Source organism: Cervus elaphus, chromosome 23 (assembly GCF_910594005.1).
Source record: "Cervus elaphus chromosome 23, mCerEla1.1, whole genome shotgun sequence".
In the NCBI taxonomy this organism is placed as follows: domain Eukaryota; kingdom Metazoa; phylum Chordata; class Mammalia; order Artiodactyla; family Cervidae; genus Cervus; species Cervus elaphus.
In genome coordinates this window covers 29,638,894-29,654,860 of record NC_057837.1, presented here as the reverse complement: position 1 = coordinate 29,654,860, position 15,967 = coordinate 29,638,894, and the positions used below count along the sequence as shown (strand labels likewise).

Below are 15,967 nucleotides of genomic sequence, written 5' to 3'. Positions count from 1 at the left end.
GTTTGCTTCATATATAACTTTTGTGTGTGTGTAGCCAATATGAGCTCTTCCAAGCCAAACATTACAACTTTTTAAGCTAGAAATGAAAAAGCCACTGAAAATGAAAAGCCTACAGGATTTAGTTTCTACTAAGGTAAATGTTTATAACTATAACCATTAATCAAAAAACTCTCAGGGGATCCTCAATAATTTATTTAAAAGAATAAAGTGATCTAGAGTCCCCAAAATGAGAAAATGGGCCCGTTTCTTGGTACAGTCTCACAAGAGACCATCATAAAATTTCAGTTCTCTAACTCCCTGGCTGGGCTGCTTTTCGGTTCTTCTAGCTCAAGAAACTGGTTTTCAGTGACCAGAACTCTCACCAACGTTTCTTGTAGACACAGGGTTTTTGGCTGTTACTAATTTTTACTTTCATGTCCCCATTTTTCTTCGTTCTTTTTTCCTTCAGTTTTTAAAAACTCTTTTCTTCATTTTCATCTTTACTTTTTTCTTTTTCTCATGTTTTTTCCTTTTTAAAACTTTGTTTTCTCTTATTTAGATTTGTCAGTATTTGGTTTTGTTTATTGGCACGTCTGGCATTATGTTTTGGTTCCATTATAAAGATCAGTTCGTCAGAGGATGTCGGGAAGTGATTTTCTTTTGAGGTGATTTGGGTCAAGTTCCTGACCAGCTTTCCTCAATTTTAAGTTGACCTTGAGACACCCTGACTCCCAGGTCAGCAGTAAGTCCAACACGCTCCTGGCCTCTCAGACATCTCTGTTGAGGATGACCTCCATATTGACAATCATTAACAGTCAAGACCATCACCATGGGCAACATGACCGAGCTAAAGCTGGCTCAGTACATCCTGACTTAGGAAAGAGGCAGTCATGAAGATCATTGACAAGACTTAGACAAACTCCTCCGGACTCCAGAGACGGTCCCTTGAGTGAGAACCATGAAAGACTTGAGTCCTCCCCAAACAGTTATTTGTAGCGATCCATTCTGCCTTCCTTGAGGAATTACTCAATGGAAGAGACATATTTGAGGACCTGGTGGCTCATGGAAATCCATAAGAAAAAGAGGTTCTGGCAAATTCCATCGGTGATACACTGTCACCAGAAGTGCATTGCTCATAGAGTTAAAGGCAGAGCGCCTGCTTTTGGGTGCTGATATGAAGAAAACTTTGAAGACTATGGCTTTGGCGTTACATTCACCTTTGGCAACAAACTAGATATCTTCACTGGCTGTCCCCCTTTAGGCTACCCTGGAACTCTTCCAAGTCCAAATAAGATAGACCCACAGTAGACGTGTGGAATCTGAGAATCATCCTATATACACTGGTCTGCAAACCCCTTACCTGTTGATGGACTCCTGCCTTCAAGGAGCTGCAGGAATCAGTACTTAATGGAATAGACCATATGCCCTTTCACATGTCCAGGAAATGTGAACTGCTCAAGAAATTTCTCATTCTCAATCCCAGCAAGAAAGGCACTTTAGAGCTCATCAGGAAAGATCCGTGGATAAACAGAGGTCGTGAAGATGAACCAAACCTTGCATGGAGCCACTCTCTTGACTCCCAGGAACCCTGATGGTGGCGTCCAGCGTGACAAAAGGCAGGAAGTCCAAGGCTCACTGATGGCTGGAAGCACAACCAGGTGATGGCCATCTCTCTGCTTCTGAGGTACAAGAGAGCCGAGCAGGAGGGCCACATCATCGCCCCGAAACCCCAGACTTTGGTGGATCTAATCAACAGCAGCCCACCCAGGATCCACCCAAAGTTTCTGCTAACACACAGCAGTGAGGTGTCAGCAAGCTGGCAGCCCCTTCCACTAATTCCCATTCTAACAATACTCAGAGGGACAACACAGAACATAAGCCACCTGAGGAGGACCAAGTGTAGGGCAGAAGGGCAGTGGCAAAGCCAAGGAGGGGAAGAGACCACCTAGCCTCCAGCACAAATCAACGCAGGAATTGCCTGCTTTGGGAGTGAGCAAGCCCCGGCCAGGCCTCTATGCAAAGGGGCAAAGCCAGCCTAACCCTGCCAAGGTCAAGGGCTCTAAGGGCTCTGCACCCTTCCAACACCCCAGTCTCCCTGACAAAGCCACGCCTGCATAGAGATCCCCGCATTATGGCTCACCAAGGCCTCAGGGCCATGCCCCATTGGGAAGCTGGGCTGTGTCCCCAGCCCAGACTCCCAAGGGTGTCCTTTTCTTCCACCCACCCATCAGAAGTAGTGGCAGAGCCACAGAAGGAACCTGCGTCCTCCAGGGTGTGTCCAAAGGAAGCTCCATCCATTGAGGCGACCTCTGAAGGATAAGCCACCCCAGCCTTCCTTCCGAAGGACCAGCAAGGGCTTCTTCACCAGGTTCAAGTTCAAGTTCATACTGAAATTTCTGTGTTTCCGCTTTGTCAGAAGACATCTTGAAAGTGTGAGGCGGATGGGAGACAGTTCCCCCTCATGGAGTGGGAGCACAGGCGGTGAGAAAGAAAAACCGTGGGAAGGCCAGGTGGTGCTCACGACGCTTGAAGCCCGCGAACCTCATGGAGCCCAGCGAGAAGGTGCAGGGCTTCAGCCAGGTGCTGGAAGCAAAGGGCGTCAGCGCGAACTGCGCCGGAGGCCTGCGCTGCTGTGAATGCCTGGCGCCGGGGCCAAGAGGACGGGGGTCCAAACGGTCACGCCCGCCTCTCAACGTAGCTTCTTTTCCGTGGCAAGCTGCGCTTCTGCGGATTTGGAAAGCATTGTGTCCACTCGCCCCGCTAAAAAAAAAACATTGCATCTTCTACCTTCAAAAAGTGGCCAGTAGCCTCCAGGGAGACAAGAGGTGGGGCAATCCTTGCCCCCGCAGCTGACTGTTTGCATCCGGGCCGCCTGGCCGCGCATCTCTGCGGCGTTGGCTCTGCGTTCGTGCTTGTGGGGGAGGGGAGCCAGGGTTGGTAACGTATCAGAACTCCTAACGGGTGCTTCCGGGGAAAATCTCTTGGGCGAATTTTACTGAGCAGGCCTGACTAGTATTAAGCGACCACTGTGAAAAGAGTTTGGGGTTGATCATAAGAGAGCTGGGATGAAACTGAAATGTGCGTGCAGCAGGCGCTCAGATGCTGTTTGGGCTATAGGAGCTCATTCTGGCTGCAGGTTAGAGACTCGATGGATAAGCGGCCAGGTTCTCTTTGTGTTTTGAAAGTGGCCTCTTACTGCAAGGACAGTGAGGGAGACAGCAAGAACAAGGTCAGCTCAACTCATTGATGGCTGAGCAACCTCTCGTTTGTAAATTTTTCCCCCATTCTACTTTATTTCTTCCGGAAGACAAAAACAAGAGGATGCTTCCCCAGCTTGTTGTATGTGCTAGAATTCCCATGCAATGACAAGAGAAATTCAAGAATCTTCTATGGAACTCGACTCATGGATGTTAAAATTTATATAGAAGAGCAAGGTGCCAAGGACAGGCCTTCCTGAAGAAGAACAAAATTGGGAGGCTTTAATAATTAAGACAATGTGATGTAGGTGGGGGGATAAACAAATGCAGAGCCCAAGAAACTATCAATATGTTAAGTCTCATGATTTCTCTTAAACCCACCCTAGTCAGGCTTGCCCCCCAACCCCACCCTCACGACTGCATTAAAACTTCCTATCAGGTCATCAGTGATCTGGACAATGACCTAAATCCAATTACTAATTCTCAGTCTTCATCTAACCTAACATACTTTGGACATGAACTTGGGCAAACTCCAGGAGATGGTGAAGGACTGGGAAGCCGGGCATGCTGCAGTCCATGCTGTTGCAAAGGGTTGGACTTGACTTGGCGACTGAACAACAACAACAACAAAACATACTTTCTCACTCATGATGCTTCCTCAACTCTGCATTCTCTTGGTTTTTCTCTCACCTCAGTGATCACTTCTCTGTCTCCTTTGTGCTCTTCCCCCCAAACATTTAGTGTTGAAATTTCCCATGGCTCACTCTTCAGTTCTGTTTCCATCTCTCCTCCATACACACTGAGTTTCTAGGGCCATCCAAGTTTCAGAAATTGAACCCCTGAGTCTCAGATCTATACACCCAGCCCAGTCGAGACTTGAATATCTAACTGCCCATTTCACATTTCCACTTGGATGTCTGATATCTCAAATGCAGCATGTCCACGGTGGAACTTCTGATGTTTGTTGCTGTTTTTCAGCTTCTAAGTCATGTCTGACTGTTTGCAACCCCATGGACTGCAGCATGCCAAGCCTCTCTGTCCCTCACTATCTCCCGGAGTTTGCCCAAGTTCATGTCTGCTGAACCCAGTGATGCTATCCAACCATCTCATCCTCTGCCACCCTCTTTTCCTATTGCCTTCAATCTTTCCCAGCATCAGGGTCTTTTCCAATGAGTCAGCTCTTTGCATCAGGTGGGGAAAGTATTGGAGCTTCAGCTTTAGCAACAGTCCTTTCAATGAATATTCAGAGTTGATTCTCTTTAGGATTTGACTGGTTTGATCTTGCTGTACAAGGGACTCTCTGATCTTTGCCACCCCATCAGGCCAACTCCACCTATAGTTCTTCCAGTTACTCAAGGCAAACATCTCACAACTGTCCTGACTCCTCTCTTTCTTTCATACCGATACAGAATCTATCAGGGTCTCCTATTGACTTTACCTTCAAAATAAATGCAGAATCTGAACATCTCACTGCCTCCACTGCTGCCACCTGAGTTGGAGACACCCATAAGTTCTCTCCTGGATTATTATTACAATAAGACTCTTGCTTCCAATGTTGTTCTTTGTAGTCATAGTAACAGAAGAGAGTCTTAAAAAAAAAAAAAAAGATAAAGTAAGTCAGATCATGTCAGTCCTCACTGAGAACCCTTCGGTGGTTCTGTTTGACTCCCCCTTGAAGCCAAATGCTTTCAGGCAAGGTGTTATGTGATTGGGTCCCCATCTCCTATCCTCTGACCTCTTCTTTTGCTCCTCTGCGCCAGCCCCACTGGCACATCACACCTGCCAGGAAGCTCATTTCTGAGTGCCTTTGTACTGGATGCTGTTTTTGCAAGGGAATCTCTTCCCCAGGGATCTTCCAGGCCAGCTCCCTCACCTCCTTCAAGTTTTACTCAAATGTTATCTTCCCATGAGGCCCATCCTGATGACATGTTTGTAACTGCAAGTCACCTCCCCACTCCATATGCACAAGATTCTCCATCTCTTTGCTCTGCTCTTTTTGAAAACTGCACCTATCAGGGGCTTCCCTGGCAGTCCAGTGTTTGGGACTTCACATCCCAATGCAGGCGGCGCAGTTTCGACCCTTGGTCAGGGAGCTAAGATACCACATGCCTCATGGCTAAAAACCCAGAAAAACATAAGACAGAAGCAATATTGTAACAAATTGAATAAAGATTTTATTTTTTAATATTTATTCTTATTTTTGGCTGTGCTGGGTCTTCACTGCTGCATGAGAGCTTTAGTTGTGGTGAGCAGGGGCTACTCTTGGTTGCAGTGCACAGGTTGCTCATTGCAGTGGCGTCTCTTGTTTCAGCGCACCGGCCCGAGGCACTTAGGTTTCAGAAGTCGCAGCTCACGGGTTCTAAAGTGCAGGCTCGGTAGTGGTGGTGCATGGGCTTAATTACTCTGCAGCACGTGGGATCTAGTTCCTGGACTAGGGCATACCTGTGTCCCCTGCATGGGCAGGCGGATTCTTAACCACTGGACCACTAAGGAAGCCCAATGAAGACTTAAAAAATGTTCCAAATCAAAAAAATCTTTACAAAAGAAAATAGCACCTATCACCTAACATCTTTCAATAGATTGTATAATTTGCTTTTTGTATATGTTTATTATCTGTCATCCCCTGCCAAAATGTAACACAAGGATAGGGATTCTTGTTTGTTTTGCTGACTGATGTTTCTCAAAAGCCTAGAAGGGTGCCTGGCTCATTTGGCACTCAATAACTGTTGGATTAGATGAATGAAAGTGTGAGTGAATAAGGAGGATAGGATGGAATGGAACCAGGAGAGTCACAGAGGTAAAGAGGAATGTTCTATTTCTTAAATTGGTGGTATGCTCATAAATGCGCCCTTTATTTTTAAAAATACTTATGTATGTATGCATACTGGTTTATAATCAATATTTAATAATAGTAAAAATAAAAATCTTTATTATCCAGCTTGACTGACTCCCTAAAGTTTCCACAAAACTGAGTTTTCATTGTACCTAGTATATGATGATCACTGAACAGAGGACATTGATGTTTCTGTTGTTTCTTTTTGCTCCTTGAGACAGGCCAGTCATGGCTCTGGCAACCAGTAGGAGGATGGCAACTCAAGAGAAGAACATGCTTTGGAAAGAGTGCTTAAAATAACATTCTAGACTTAGAGAATAAAATGGAGCACAGTGTATCGTCCCTCTCTTTTCCTCCTGATTTTTTTATAATGACTATAATATCAAAATGTCTCAACTGCAGATACACACCCATACTGGAGCTCACTGCTCCCAGCTGACACACACTGATAAACAGGACTTTCTCCAGTAGACAGAGCACTTGCTCTTCTTCAGCTGCTATTTCCATTGTGCCTTTTAGTGTGCTTCTCATCGCTGGGAAATTTTGAAAAAAATTCTGCCCAGTACAGAAAAAAGAATTTCTTTTTCTTTTTCTTTTTTTGACCATACCACATGGCTTGTGGAATCTTAGTTCCCCCACCAAGGGTCCAACCTGGCCTTCAGCAGTGAAAGCGCAGAGCCCTAACCAGCGGACCACCAGGGAATTCCCCTTTCAGTATATTGTTCTAAAATTTGCTTTTTGTCCTTTATTTGGAAACTCATTGACTTCCCTATGAAAATAGTTTTGAGGAGAAAATAAAAAACCAAGGGATTTACATGAAGATGTAGCAAATAATTTTTAAGTGTAATCTTATGCAAAAACAAGGTAAAATGTTTCTTATGCAAAAACACGATAAACCGTTTTAGGGCCTTGAACTCCTGTATGTTGTTACATTGTTAGACATTTCAAATCAATAGCTTTCTTAAAACAGAGTTTGCCCTTTCTTCCAATCACTTTGCTCCACGAAGACTTGTATGTAATGAACTCCTCAGATGACCAGAAAATGCAGTTCCAGTTCTTTGAAAATTTAATCAGACGTGAATTACAACCCCGTTCTGTGTCTGCAGACTTGGAGTGACACTGGGTTTGTTCCCCTGGAGAATGGGGTCATGTTGAAGAGTCCTGTGTGTTTTGTTTTTTTGTTTTTTTTTTACCCTAATTGAAATCCAGTTGGGATGATTGCAGAGCGTGTTCAGAATGTAAGTGGCTCTCCTTTTATAATGAGGAGAAGAGGCAAACTACCTCTTCATTCCTGGTGGGCTGTGCCTCAAGACGGGTCGGGAGACAGAGATACCAGATAAACGCTGTCTGCCACCCAAGCTCTTAGAATCATGCAGAGGACAGAGGTATATATGAAAAGGAATCCCAAGTGAGGTCAGTGCCCTGGAGAGACCTCTCAGGATTTCCTGCAAACAACCTCTAGAGAATGAATAGAGCGAGTCAGGGGCAGAGAGGAGCTCATTTAAATTCTCTTCCCTGCGCCTTGCCAGTTGCAACCTCTGGCAGCGCACAACTCTCTGCAGGGCTTAGGCTGGGAGAAGAGCGCGGCCCCGCGGGCCCGGACGGTGTCACTCACCGCCCAGCCCCGCCCTCGCGGGCCAGCGACCAATGGGCATAGGCCGGGCCCGGGAGCGCGACCAATGGGAGCCGGCGGGCGGAGGCGCGCTGCCCTTTAAGGAGTCGCTGGGCGCCGGGTCCCGGGAACCCGGCGCTTAGAGACAGGCACCGTCCAGGTTTAGCCGCCATGTCCCTGCAGGTGAGCCGGGTGTGCGCGCGCTGCTGCGGGCGGGGAGGAGCGTACGTCCCGGAGAAAAGCGCTCGAGTGGGGCGTGGGGCCGGCGTGACGCCCCGCCGGGGTCGCGGCGCATCTCTGACCCGGCACTTCGGGCCGCTGCTGCCAGTCCTCTTTGTCCCCGGTAGCTGTCCGCGGGGACCCCCGAGACACGCCCACCCCATCGCCAGCGCCCCCTTATTGCGCGTAATCCGCACCGGTGCATTCTGTTGACGGCGTGCCGGGCTCCCTATGGCAACTCTTGTGAACCCCGGGGACTGGTTAGACGCAAACCAGGCACCCGCCGCGGGAGGGCGGGCGCCAGGCTGCTCCCAGCGGACCCGGCGGGTCCTGCCCAGCCATCTCTTCCCATCCTGGAGAGGGAGGTGTGGGCGGCCTCCCCTTGCTCCTTGGCATGCCTAGGGGCTCTTCCAAGCTAGTGCAGAGATCTGGAAAACCACGATCTTAAATATACTGTTCTTGTGGTCTTTGGAGGGAAAAAAAAGTTTATGTTCAGGGTGGAAATTTGGGGGAAAGGGAAGAAATGTAAAGTAAAAAAGAAAAAGGGGAAAGTGTTAGTTTCTCAGTCCTGTCCGGCTCTTTGTGACCCCGTGGACTGTAACCCGCCGGGCTCTTCTGTCCATGGAATTCTCCAGGCAAGAATACTGGAGTGGGTAGCCATTCTTTTCTCAAGGGGACCTTCCCAACCCAGATATGAAACCAGGCGGATTCTTTACCAGGGAAGCCCATAATATAAAGTAGAACATCAGACATTCCTTCACCCAAGTGATAACCACATTAGCACTAGGTTACTTTCTCAAGTGTTCGAGAAACATCTATGTGATATGTGAATGTATATGTTTATACACACACTTTGCTTTTTATATAATTTTGCTCTCTCGCTCTCTCTCTTTTTTAATTTGTACTATGAGCTTTCTGTCACCACTAACTATTCTTTAAAAATTTTAAATGTTTGCATTGGGTACATGGCAGGATGCACCCCATGTGACCGTGGTACTCCAGGGTCACTGCTACACTAGGGGCGGGGTCGGGGGCCTTGCGAAAACAGGAACGGGAGAGGGTGTGAGGAGAGGTTTTAAGGCAGTTGTTTTGAAGACCCGTTAGGCACAGGCGCGGGGGAAATCCAGCAGGTCAGCTTTCAGCCAGGGTGCTGAGTACGGGCTCCAGCAGAGTGAGCTCAGCAGGCGTTGAAATTCCTCACCCAAAGCCGCGAGCCCAGCTCTGCAGCAGCACAGGAACATTATCCAACTTTCCCTTTGGCCCAGAGTGCTTGGAATTAAGTGTAAATGACTGTACCTTTAAGTCCCTGTTTCTGGGATTTCCCTGGTGGTCCAGTGGTTAAGACTGTGTGCTTCCACTGCAAGGGGTGTAGGTTCCATCCTTGGTCAGGGAACTAAGATCCTGCATGTGGTGAGGTGTGGCCAAAGATTAAAAGAAAAAAAAAAAAAAAATCTGTTTCTCACCTATTGCTGGGAGCCGTTATGGGAGGTCCCACCTGTGACGAGGTCATGAAGAAAATCAGGCAGGCAAGGCCGTCTGGGACCCCATCCATGACGAGGTCACGAGGAAAATACCTGACAGGCAAAGCCGTCTAGGATAAGGGACCCTCCAGGTTGGCCTCGGCCTCTACCCTACCCTATATCCTCCTCCCTTTTCTGCTGCTGTTCTTCTTTTTTTTTTTTTTTTAATTAATTAATTAATTAATTTTTTCAGTGGGTTTTGTCATACATTGACATGAATCAGCAATAGATTTACACGTATTCCCCATCCCGATCCCCCCTCCCACCTCCCTCTCCACCCGATTCCTCTGGGTCTTCCCAGTGCACCAGGCCCGAGCACTTGTCTCATGCATCCCCCCTGGGCTAGTGACCTGTTTCACCATAGATAATATACATGCTGTTCTTTCGCAACATCCCACCCTCACCTTCTCCCACAGAGTTCAAAAGTCTGTTCTGTACTTCTGTGTCTCTTTTTCTGTTTTGCATAAAGGGTTGTCGTTACCATCTTTCTAAATTCCATATATATGTGTTAGTATGCTGTAATGTTCTTTATCTTTCTGGCTTACTTCACTCTGTATAATGGGCTCCAGTTTCATCCATCTCATTAGAACTGGTTCAAATGAATTCTTTTTAACAGCTGAGTAATATTCCATGGTGTATATGTACCACAGCTTCCTTATGCATTCATCTGCTGATGGGCATCTAGGTTGCTTCCATGTCCTGGCTATTATAAACAGTGCTGCGATGAACATTGGGATGCACGTGTTTCACAATTTGTATGGAAATACAAAAAACCTCGAATAGCCAAAGTAATCTTGAGAAAGAAGAATGGAACTGGAGGAATCAACCTGCCTGACTTCAGACTATACTACAAAGCCACAGTCATCAAGACGTATGGTACTGGCACAAAGACAGAAATATAGATCAATGGAACAGAATAGAAAGCCCAGAGATAAATCCACAAACTTATGGACACCTTATCTTTGACAAAGGAGGCAAGGATATACAATGGAAAAAAGACAACCTCTTTAACAAGTGGTGCTGGGAAAGCTGGTCAACCACTTGTAAAAGAATGAAACTAGAACACTTTCTAACACCATACACAAAAATAAACTCAAAATGGATTAAAGATCTAAATGTAAGACCAGAAACTATAAAACTCCTAGAGGAGAACATAGGCAAAACACTTTCTGACATAAACCACAGCAAGATCCTCTATGACCCACCTCCCAGAATATTGGAAATAAAAGCAAAACTAAACAAATGGGACCTAATGAAACTTAAAAGCTTTTGCTGCTGTTCTTGTTTGCCCTGCTGCAGATTCTTGTGTTGCCTGCCGAGAGCTCTCCTGCTCCTCTTTCACTGAATAAAGACCAACTTAAAACCCTAATTAATAAATCTCCTGGACGCTGGTACGCTATGAAGGGGCCAGGGATGAAGGAAATGCTTCACTTCAAACATTTTGCTGGCATTCTGGCTTGTTTGATAGATGTGTGATCTCATTGCACAAAATGCTCTTGATTGTTCTAAACATCCTAAGCACAGTACACTAACAAAAGAAACTATTAAGCATAGGCCCCTTCACAGGGTGAGAAAAGCTCCACAAATATGATAGCCACAAATGTGCCTAATAGGAAATACTTTAGAGAGAGATTAGCTGGCAACTTCTTGCAGGTAGTTAACTTTTAGACTGAGAGCCTGTTTTGTGCCATGTCTGCTGTTTCTGCAGTCCTTCGCATTTCTGTTCTGTAAAAATGTAATCCTATCTAGTTCCCATAGAGATGACACTTATTAGAAAGAAAATAGATTAATTATAAGAAAAACAGGGTCGGCTACTGAAGTTGCTTAAGTCACACCAGGTGCAAGCCATAAAATGTTAGCAGGCCTGAAGGCCAAATGATAACAAAGACTCTTGTGAACGAAAAAGTATGTGGGTGACATCCAGTTTCTGTTGAAGGTCAAGTTGCTGTAATGTTTTGAGATGACCTGTGTGTAAACAATATGCACTTCCCCCCAAAAGATGTTGTTAAGGGTATAAAGGGGCCCTGCGAAAATAAACTTTAGACTTAGCCCCGAGCTTTGTCTCACTCTCTCTCTCATTCGCCGACGCCGTTCATCCTGAGGGTTCCCCTGGATCTTGCTGGGGCTAGACCCTGGCAACCTATGATAATTTCAGACCCTCCTAATATCTACTCACTTTTCATTCATGTGTTCAACAAGGAGGTACAGGGCTCAGATGGGCTCCTCCCACCTGCCAGCACTCTGTAAGGCAAGGCTGTTGCTACTGAGATGAATGTTTGTGCCTATCCTCTGTTCTGGATACTTGGGGGGAACAAATACCTTCCCACCAGCCTTGTGCTGAGCCCTAATAAATACTGTTAGGTCTGCCTGGAACCCGCTTCCCTGTCACTGTCCATCCGCTAGGTACTGACCCCACCCCAGGCTCAACTAAGCATCATCTTCTCTGAGAAGGTGCCTTCCACCCTCACAACTGTTCCCTTCTCTGTGGTCCCAGGACACCTACTGCTCCTCTGCTTGAGCAAGTATCACATGATCACTGTGACCCACTCATCTCCCACAGGATGCTGAGCTTTGTGAAAGCTGGCTGCCCTGTTCATCCCTGTCTGCTCTCCCAAGGCCTGGCCCCTCAGAGGTGTTCAATACATATTGAATCAATAGTGTGATACAAGTGGTGAGCTCTGGGCTGGCAGAGTCAACAGAATGAAGTCAAGAATATTTACGGTCTTATTCTTGTTTCATCCTCATGCTTCCCGGCTAAGGTTGATGCCTTTTTTTTTTTTTTTTTTTTAGCTGAAGCCAAATCTCATGGGAGCTCCATTGCTTACACAGAGTCCCAGGGCAGTGTGTCTCCAAGCTAGAATTAAAACCCAGGATCCTGACATGAGCCCAATGTTTTTCCCGCCACGGCTCATCGTAGCTGGGCTGGGAGAAGGCACACTGAAACTGCCACGTAAAACACGAGTGCATGACGTTGGGGTGCCAGGGAAGGGCATGCTGGAGAGAAAGACTGACACTGGGCCCTGCTCTGGAATGGGTTTTTCTCCTCTGCCTGGGGAGAGAGTAGAGAGGGGACCTCTGAAATTGCCTGGGAAATGGTCAAGGGCTCCACTTTTGGATAGAGAGGGTCCAAGACTTTCATGAGCTTGTTAGATGGTTCCATACCCCTCAAAACATGAAGCACAGTCTTCCAAAAACTCCTTCCTGGAAGGCAGGGACTTAGCAGGTTTCTGAGAAGCCTTAGAATTCGTATCAAGGCTTAGCTTGCCAAAAGGACTTGAGTTGCTGTCATTGGAAGATGGCACGAGACTTCACAGCAAATAGAACACCTGAGACGCCTGCCAACCCTGAAGGGAAGGATCCCTATACCTCCTGGACAGTCTTGCCCTGTCCTGCCCTTAGGAAGCTGAGGGAAGTAATGTAGCATTTTAACTTTGTCCTTATTATAGACACAATATGTGCATGCACATTATGGGAAATTTGGAGAGTATAGATGGTATTTAAAAAAAAAAACAAACAGGAAACTTACCAATAGAGGCCATTAGTATTGACACATTTTAGTATATTTGGATGTCTCTTCAAGATACTGATTTCATTTCCTTTGGATAAATACTCCAAAGTGGGATTGTGAGATCACATGGTAGTTCTTTTTTAAATTTTTGAAGAAGCTTCATACTGTTTTCCACAGTGGCTGCACCAATTTACATTCCCACCAACAGTGTATGGGGTGCCCTTTTCGCCAAATCCTCATCAACACTGGTTATTTCTTGCCTTTTTGATCATAGCCATTCTTACAGATATGAGGAGATATGTCATTGTTGTTTTGATTTGCATTTTCCTGATGCTTAATGATGTGGAACATTGTTTCAGATCACTATGTATCTTCTGTGGAAAAATCTCCTGACTCTTTTTAAATCAGATTGTTTTGTTTTGCTTTTTTTTTTTTTTTTTTGCTGTTCAGTCATACGAGTTCTGTATATATTTTGGATATTAGCCCCTTATCAGATAAACAGTTTGCAAATATTTTGTCCCATTCAGTAGGTTGCCTTTTCATTTTGTTGATGGTTTCCTTTGCTGTGCAGAAGTTTTTTGTTTGCTATAGTGTCCTGTGTTTATTTTTGTTTTAACTAGTTTTACTTTTGGTGTCACATCCAAAAATCATTGCTAAGAATGATGTCAAGGAACTTACTTTCTATCTCTTTTTCTAGTTGTTTACAGTTTTAAATCTTATGTTCAAATCTTTCATTCGAGTTGATTTTTGTATGTGGTGTAAGATGGGGTCCAGTCTCATTTTTTTGCTCGTGTATTCAGTTTTCCCAGAATTGTTGACTGAAGACACTGTCCTTTCTGCAGTGTATATTCTTGGCTCCTTTGTCATAAATGAATTGACCATATATGCATGGGTTTATTTCTGGGCTCTTGACTCTGTTCCATGGATCTTTGTGTCCGTTTTTATGTCGGTACCATACTGTTTTGCTTACCATAGCTTGTAATATCATTTGAAATAAGGAATTGTGATGCCGCCAGCTTTGTTCTTCTTTCTCAAGATTGCTTTAGCTTTTATGGTTCTATACACATTTTGGGATTGCTTTTTCTCTTTCGGTGAAAAATGCCATTGGAATTTTGATAATGAAGTGCATTGAATTTGTTGATGACTTTGGGTAAGATGAACATTTTACTATTAATGTTTTCTATTTAAGAACAGGGACTATCTTTCCATTTATTTATGTATTCTTCAGTTTTTAAACATTTAGATAAACATTTTAAATATTAAGAATTTTATTTTGTTCTCTGTATCAAATATGTAGGTGCATTGTCCGTGTAACAGGTAAGGACCAAAGGAAGTATCCACAAATTAAAATAAGGATAATCCTGGTGGAACCAGAGCAGTAATAGTTCATTTCTGATTGAAAGCTTCCTGTCCTCTTTAAGTTCTCCTGAAGCAGATAAACCTGCCTAAAGTTGGCAAATGCACTGTCTTTTTGTTTTAGGCTGATTTTGACAAGGCGCCCAAAGACGTGAAGAAGCTGAAAACCAGGCCAGATGATGAGGAACTAAAAGAGATCTATGGACTGTACAAACAGTCTGTAACTGGAGACATAGATATTGGTATTGTGCTGTCATATTAAAAAATAACAGTACACTTTGTTGAACAGTATAGAAGCATAGAATAACAAGTAACTCTGTGAATGTGTCTTTCCTTCTTTTGGCAGAGTGTCCAGCACTGTTAGATCTAAAAGGAAAGGCTAAGTGGGAAGCCTGGAACCTTCAAAAAGGTAGTTTTTAAGTGTTACACGAACCTTCTTAATTTCCACGTACATCGGTCGGTGAGTCAACCTGTTTGTATCTTTCTAGGATTATCAAAGGAAGATGCCATGAGTGCCTATATTTCTAAAGCAAGAGAGCTAATAGAAAAATACGGAATCTAGAATTCAGCCCGTGAGAGAATTTTCCTTTTGAAGCCTTCATAATGGTATCGTGACCTAATACTTAGGGGAGAAATGCACTGTAACTCTTGATGGATCATCAGTATTTTTGCTAGTAACATGATTTGTCATTCTGAATTAGAGGTATGCTGAAACTACATGTTTAATAAAATTTTACTTGCTAAAACCAGGCAATTTTAAAGAGTTATTTTTAAAGTGTTGCTCTTGTAGTCTGTATACAAAAACATTAGTTTTTAGTGTAGTGTGTGTGTGTACACAAAAAGCTTGTTCTTTTGGCTTCTCTGTTTTTTCTGCAGTGAAGTGGTCTTACTGGTATAATCAGCACAGTTTATTAAGAACTAATCACAAGGGTCAATTCATTTCTCTGTGTAGCTTTGGGATTCACACCAATGCAGAGCCTCGGCAATACAGACACATCTGGCTCCAGGCTCCCTTCAGTGACTGATTTATAGGTAACCCGAGGCAAGTTACTGAAGCTTTGGCTAAAGCGCATCTGTAGGGTAAGGGGAAAATGGCGATCTCAGAGGTTAAGAATTGAATGAGGTACCTGTATTTATCCTACCTTCATTTTAAAGTGTATACTGTATAAAAGATGAGAGCAAGCAACAAAATTTTTAAAAATAAACTTATGAGTCTATCTCAAGCTCTTCAAAGAAAGAAGAAAAGCTGTCATGGGCTATCAGCTATTCAAGTTTCTATGCTTAGGACAAATAAAAACATCAGGCTGAAATGTAGTAGCTGGTGATGACAGACTGTACAGTATGCCTCTAAAGTCCAGTTTTATCAGAGTGAAAATGAAGAATCTGGAATGTCTATTGGACCAGTTTGCAGTCTCACTTTGGTGTCCACAGGCTCTCTGAAAGAAGGTGGCCTCATTTTCAGAGTCCTAACATCCATTTGAGATTCTACAGGCTAGAAGTCTTCCCAGAGAGAGTGCCTCTGTCCCCTGCTGAAGGGTGTAGGTTTGGTGTTGTGTGAGCACTGGGAGAGATTGATTTCATGTGACTTAAGAAAAAAATTTTTGGATTGACTAGATGAATTTTCTGGGAATTATGCTGGGTGAAAAAAAAGCCAGTCCCAAAAGGTTATATATTGTATGATCCTGTTTATGTAACATTCTTGAAATGGCAAAATTGCAAACCTTGAGGACTGAATAGTGATTG

General features: G+C 44.5%; 1 protein-coding gene across 1 annotated transcript; it reads left to right on the top strand.

The window, feature by feature from the left end:
- Positions 1 to 7,777: 7,777 nt before the first annotated feature.
- On the top strand, positions 7,778 to 14,841 carry LOC122681568 (acyl-CoA-binding domain-containing protein 7-like). The gene is made up of 4 exons (XM_043883777.1): positions 7,778 to 7,804; positions 14,349 to 14,466; positions 14,571 to 14,633; positions 14,713 to 14,841. The coding sequence occupies exons 1-4, from the start codon at positions 7,793 to 7,795 to the stop codon at positions 14,784 to 14,786; spliced, it is 267 nt and encodes an 88-aa protein (XP_043739712.1). The 5' UTR covers positions 7,778 to 7,792; the 3' UTR covers positions 14,787 to 14,841.
- Positions 14,842 to 15,967: the final 1,126 nt, after the last annotated feature.

Bases quoted from the DNA above. Each gene is read 5' to 3' on its own strand.
- LOC122681568 (XM_043883777.1), top strand. The intron at 14,467-14,570 runs GTATTGTGCTGT...TTCTTTTGGCAG, and splicing joins AACTGGAGACATAGATATTG to AGTGTCCAGCACTGTTAGAT. The intron at 14,634-14,712 runs GTAGTTTTTAAG...GTATCTTTCTAG, and splicing joins AGCCTGGAACCTTCAAAAAG to GATTATCAAAGGAAGATGCC.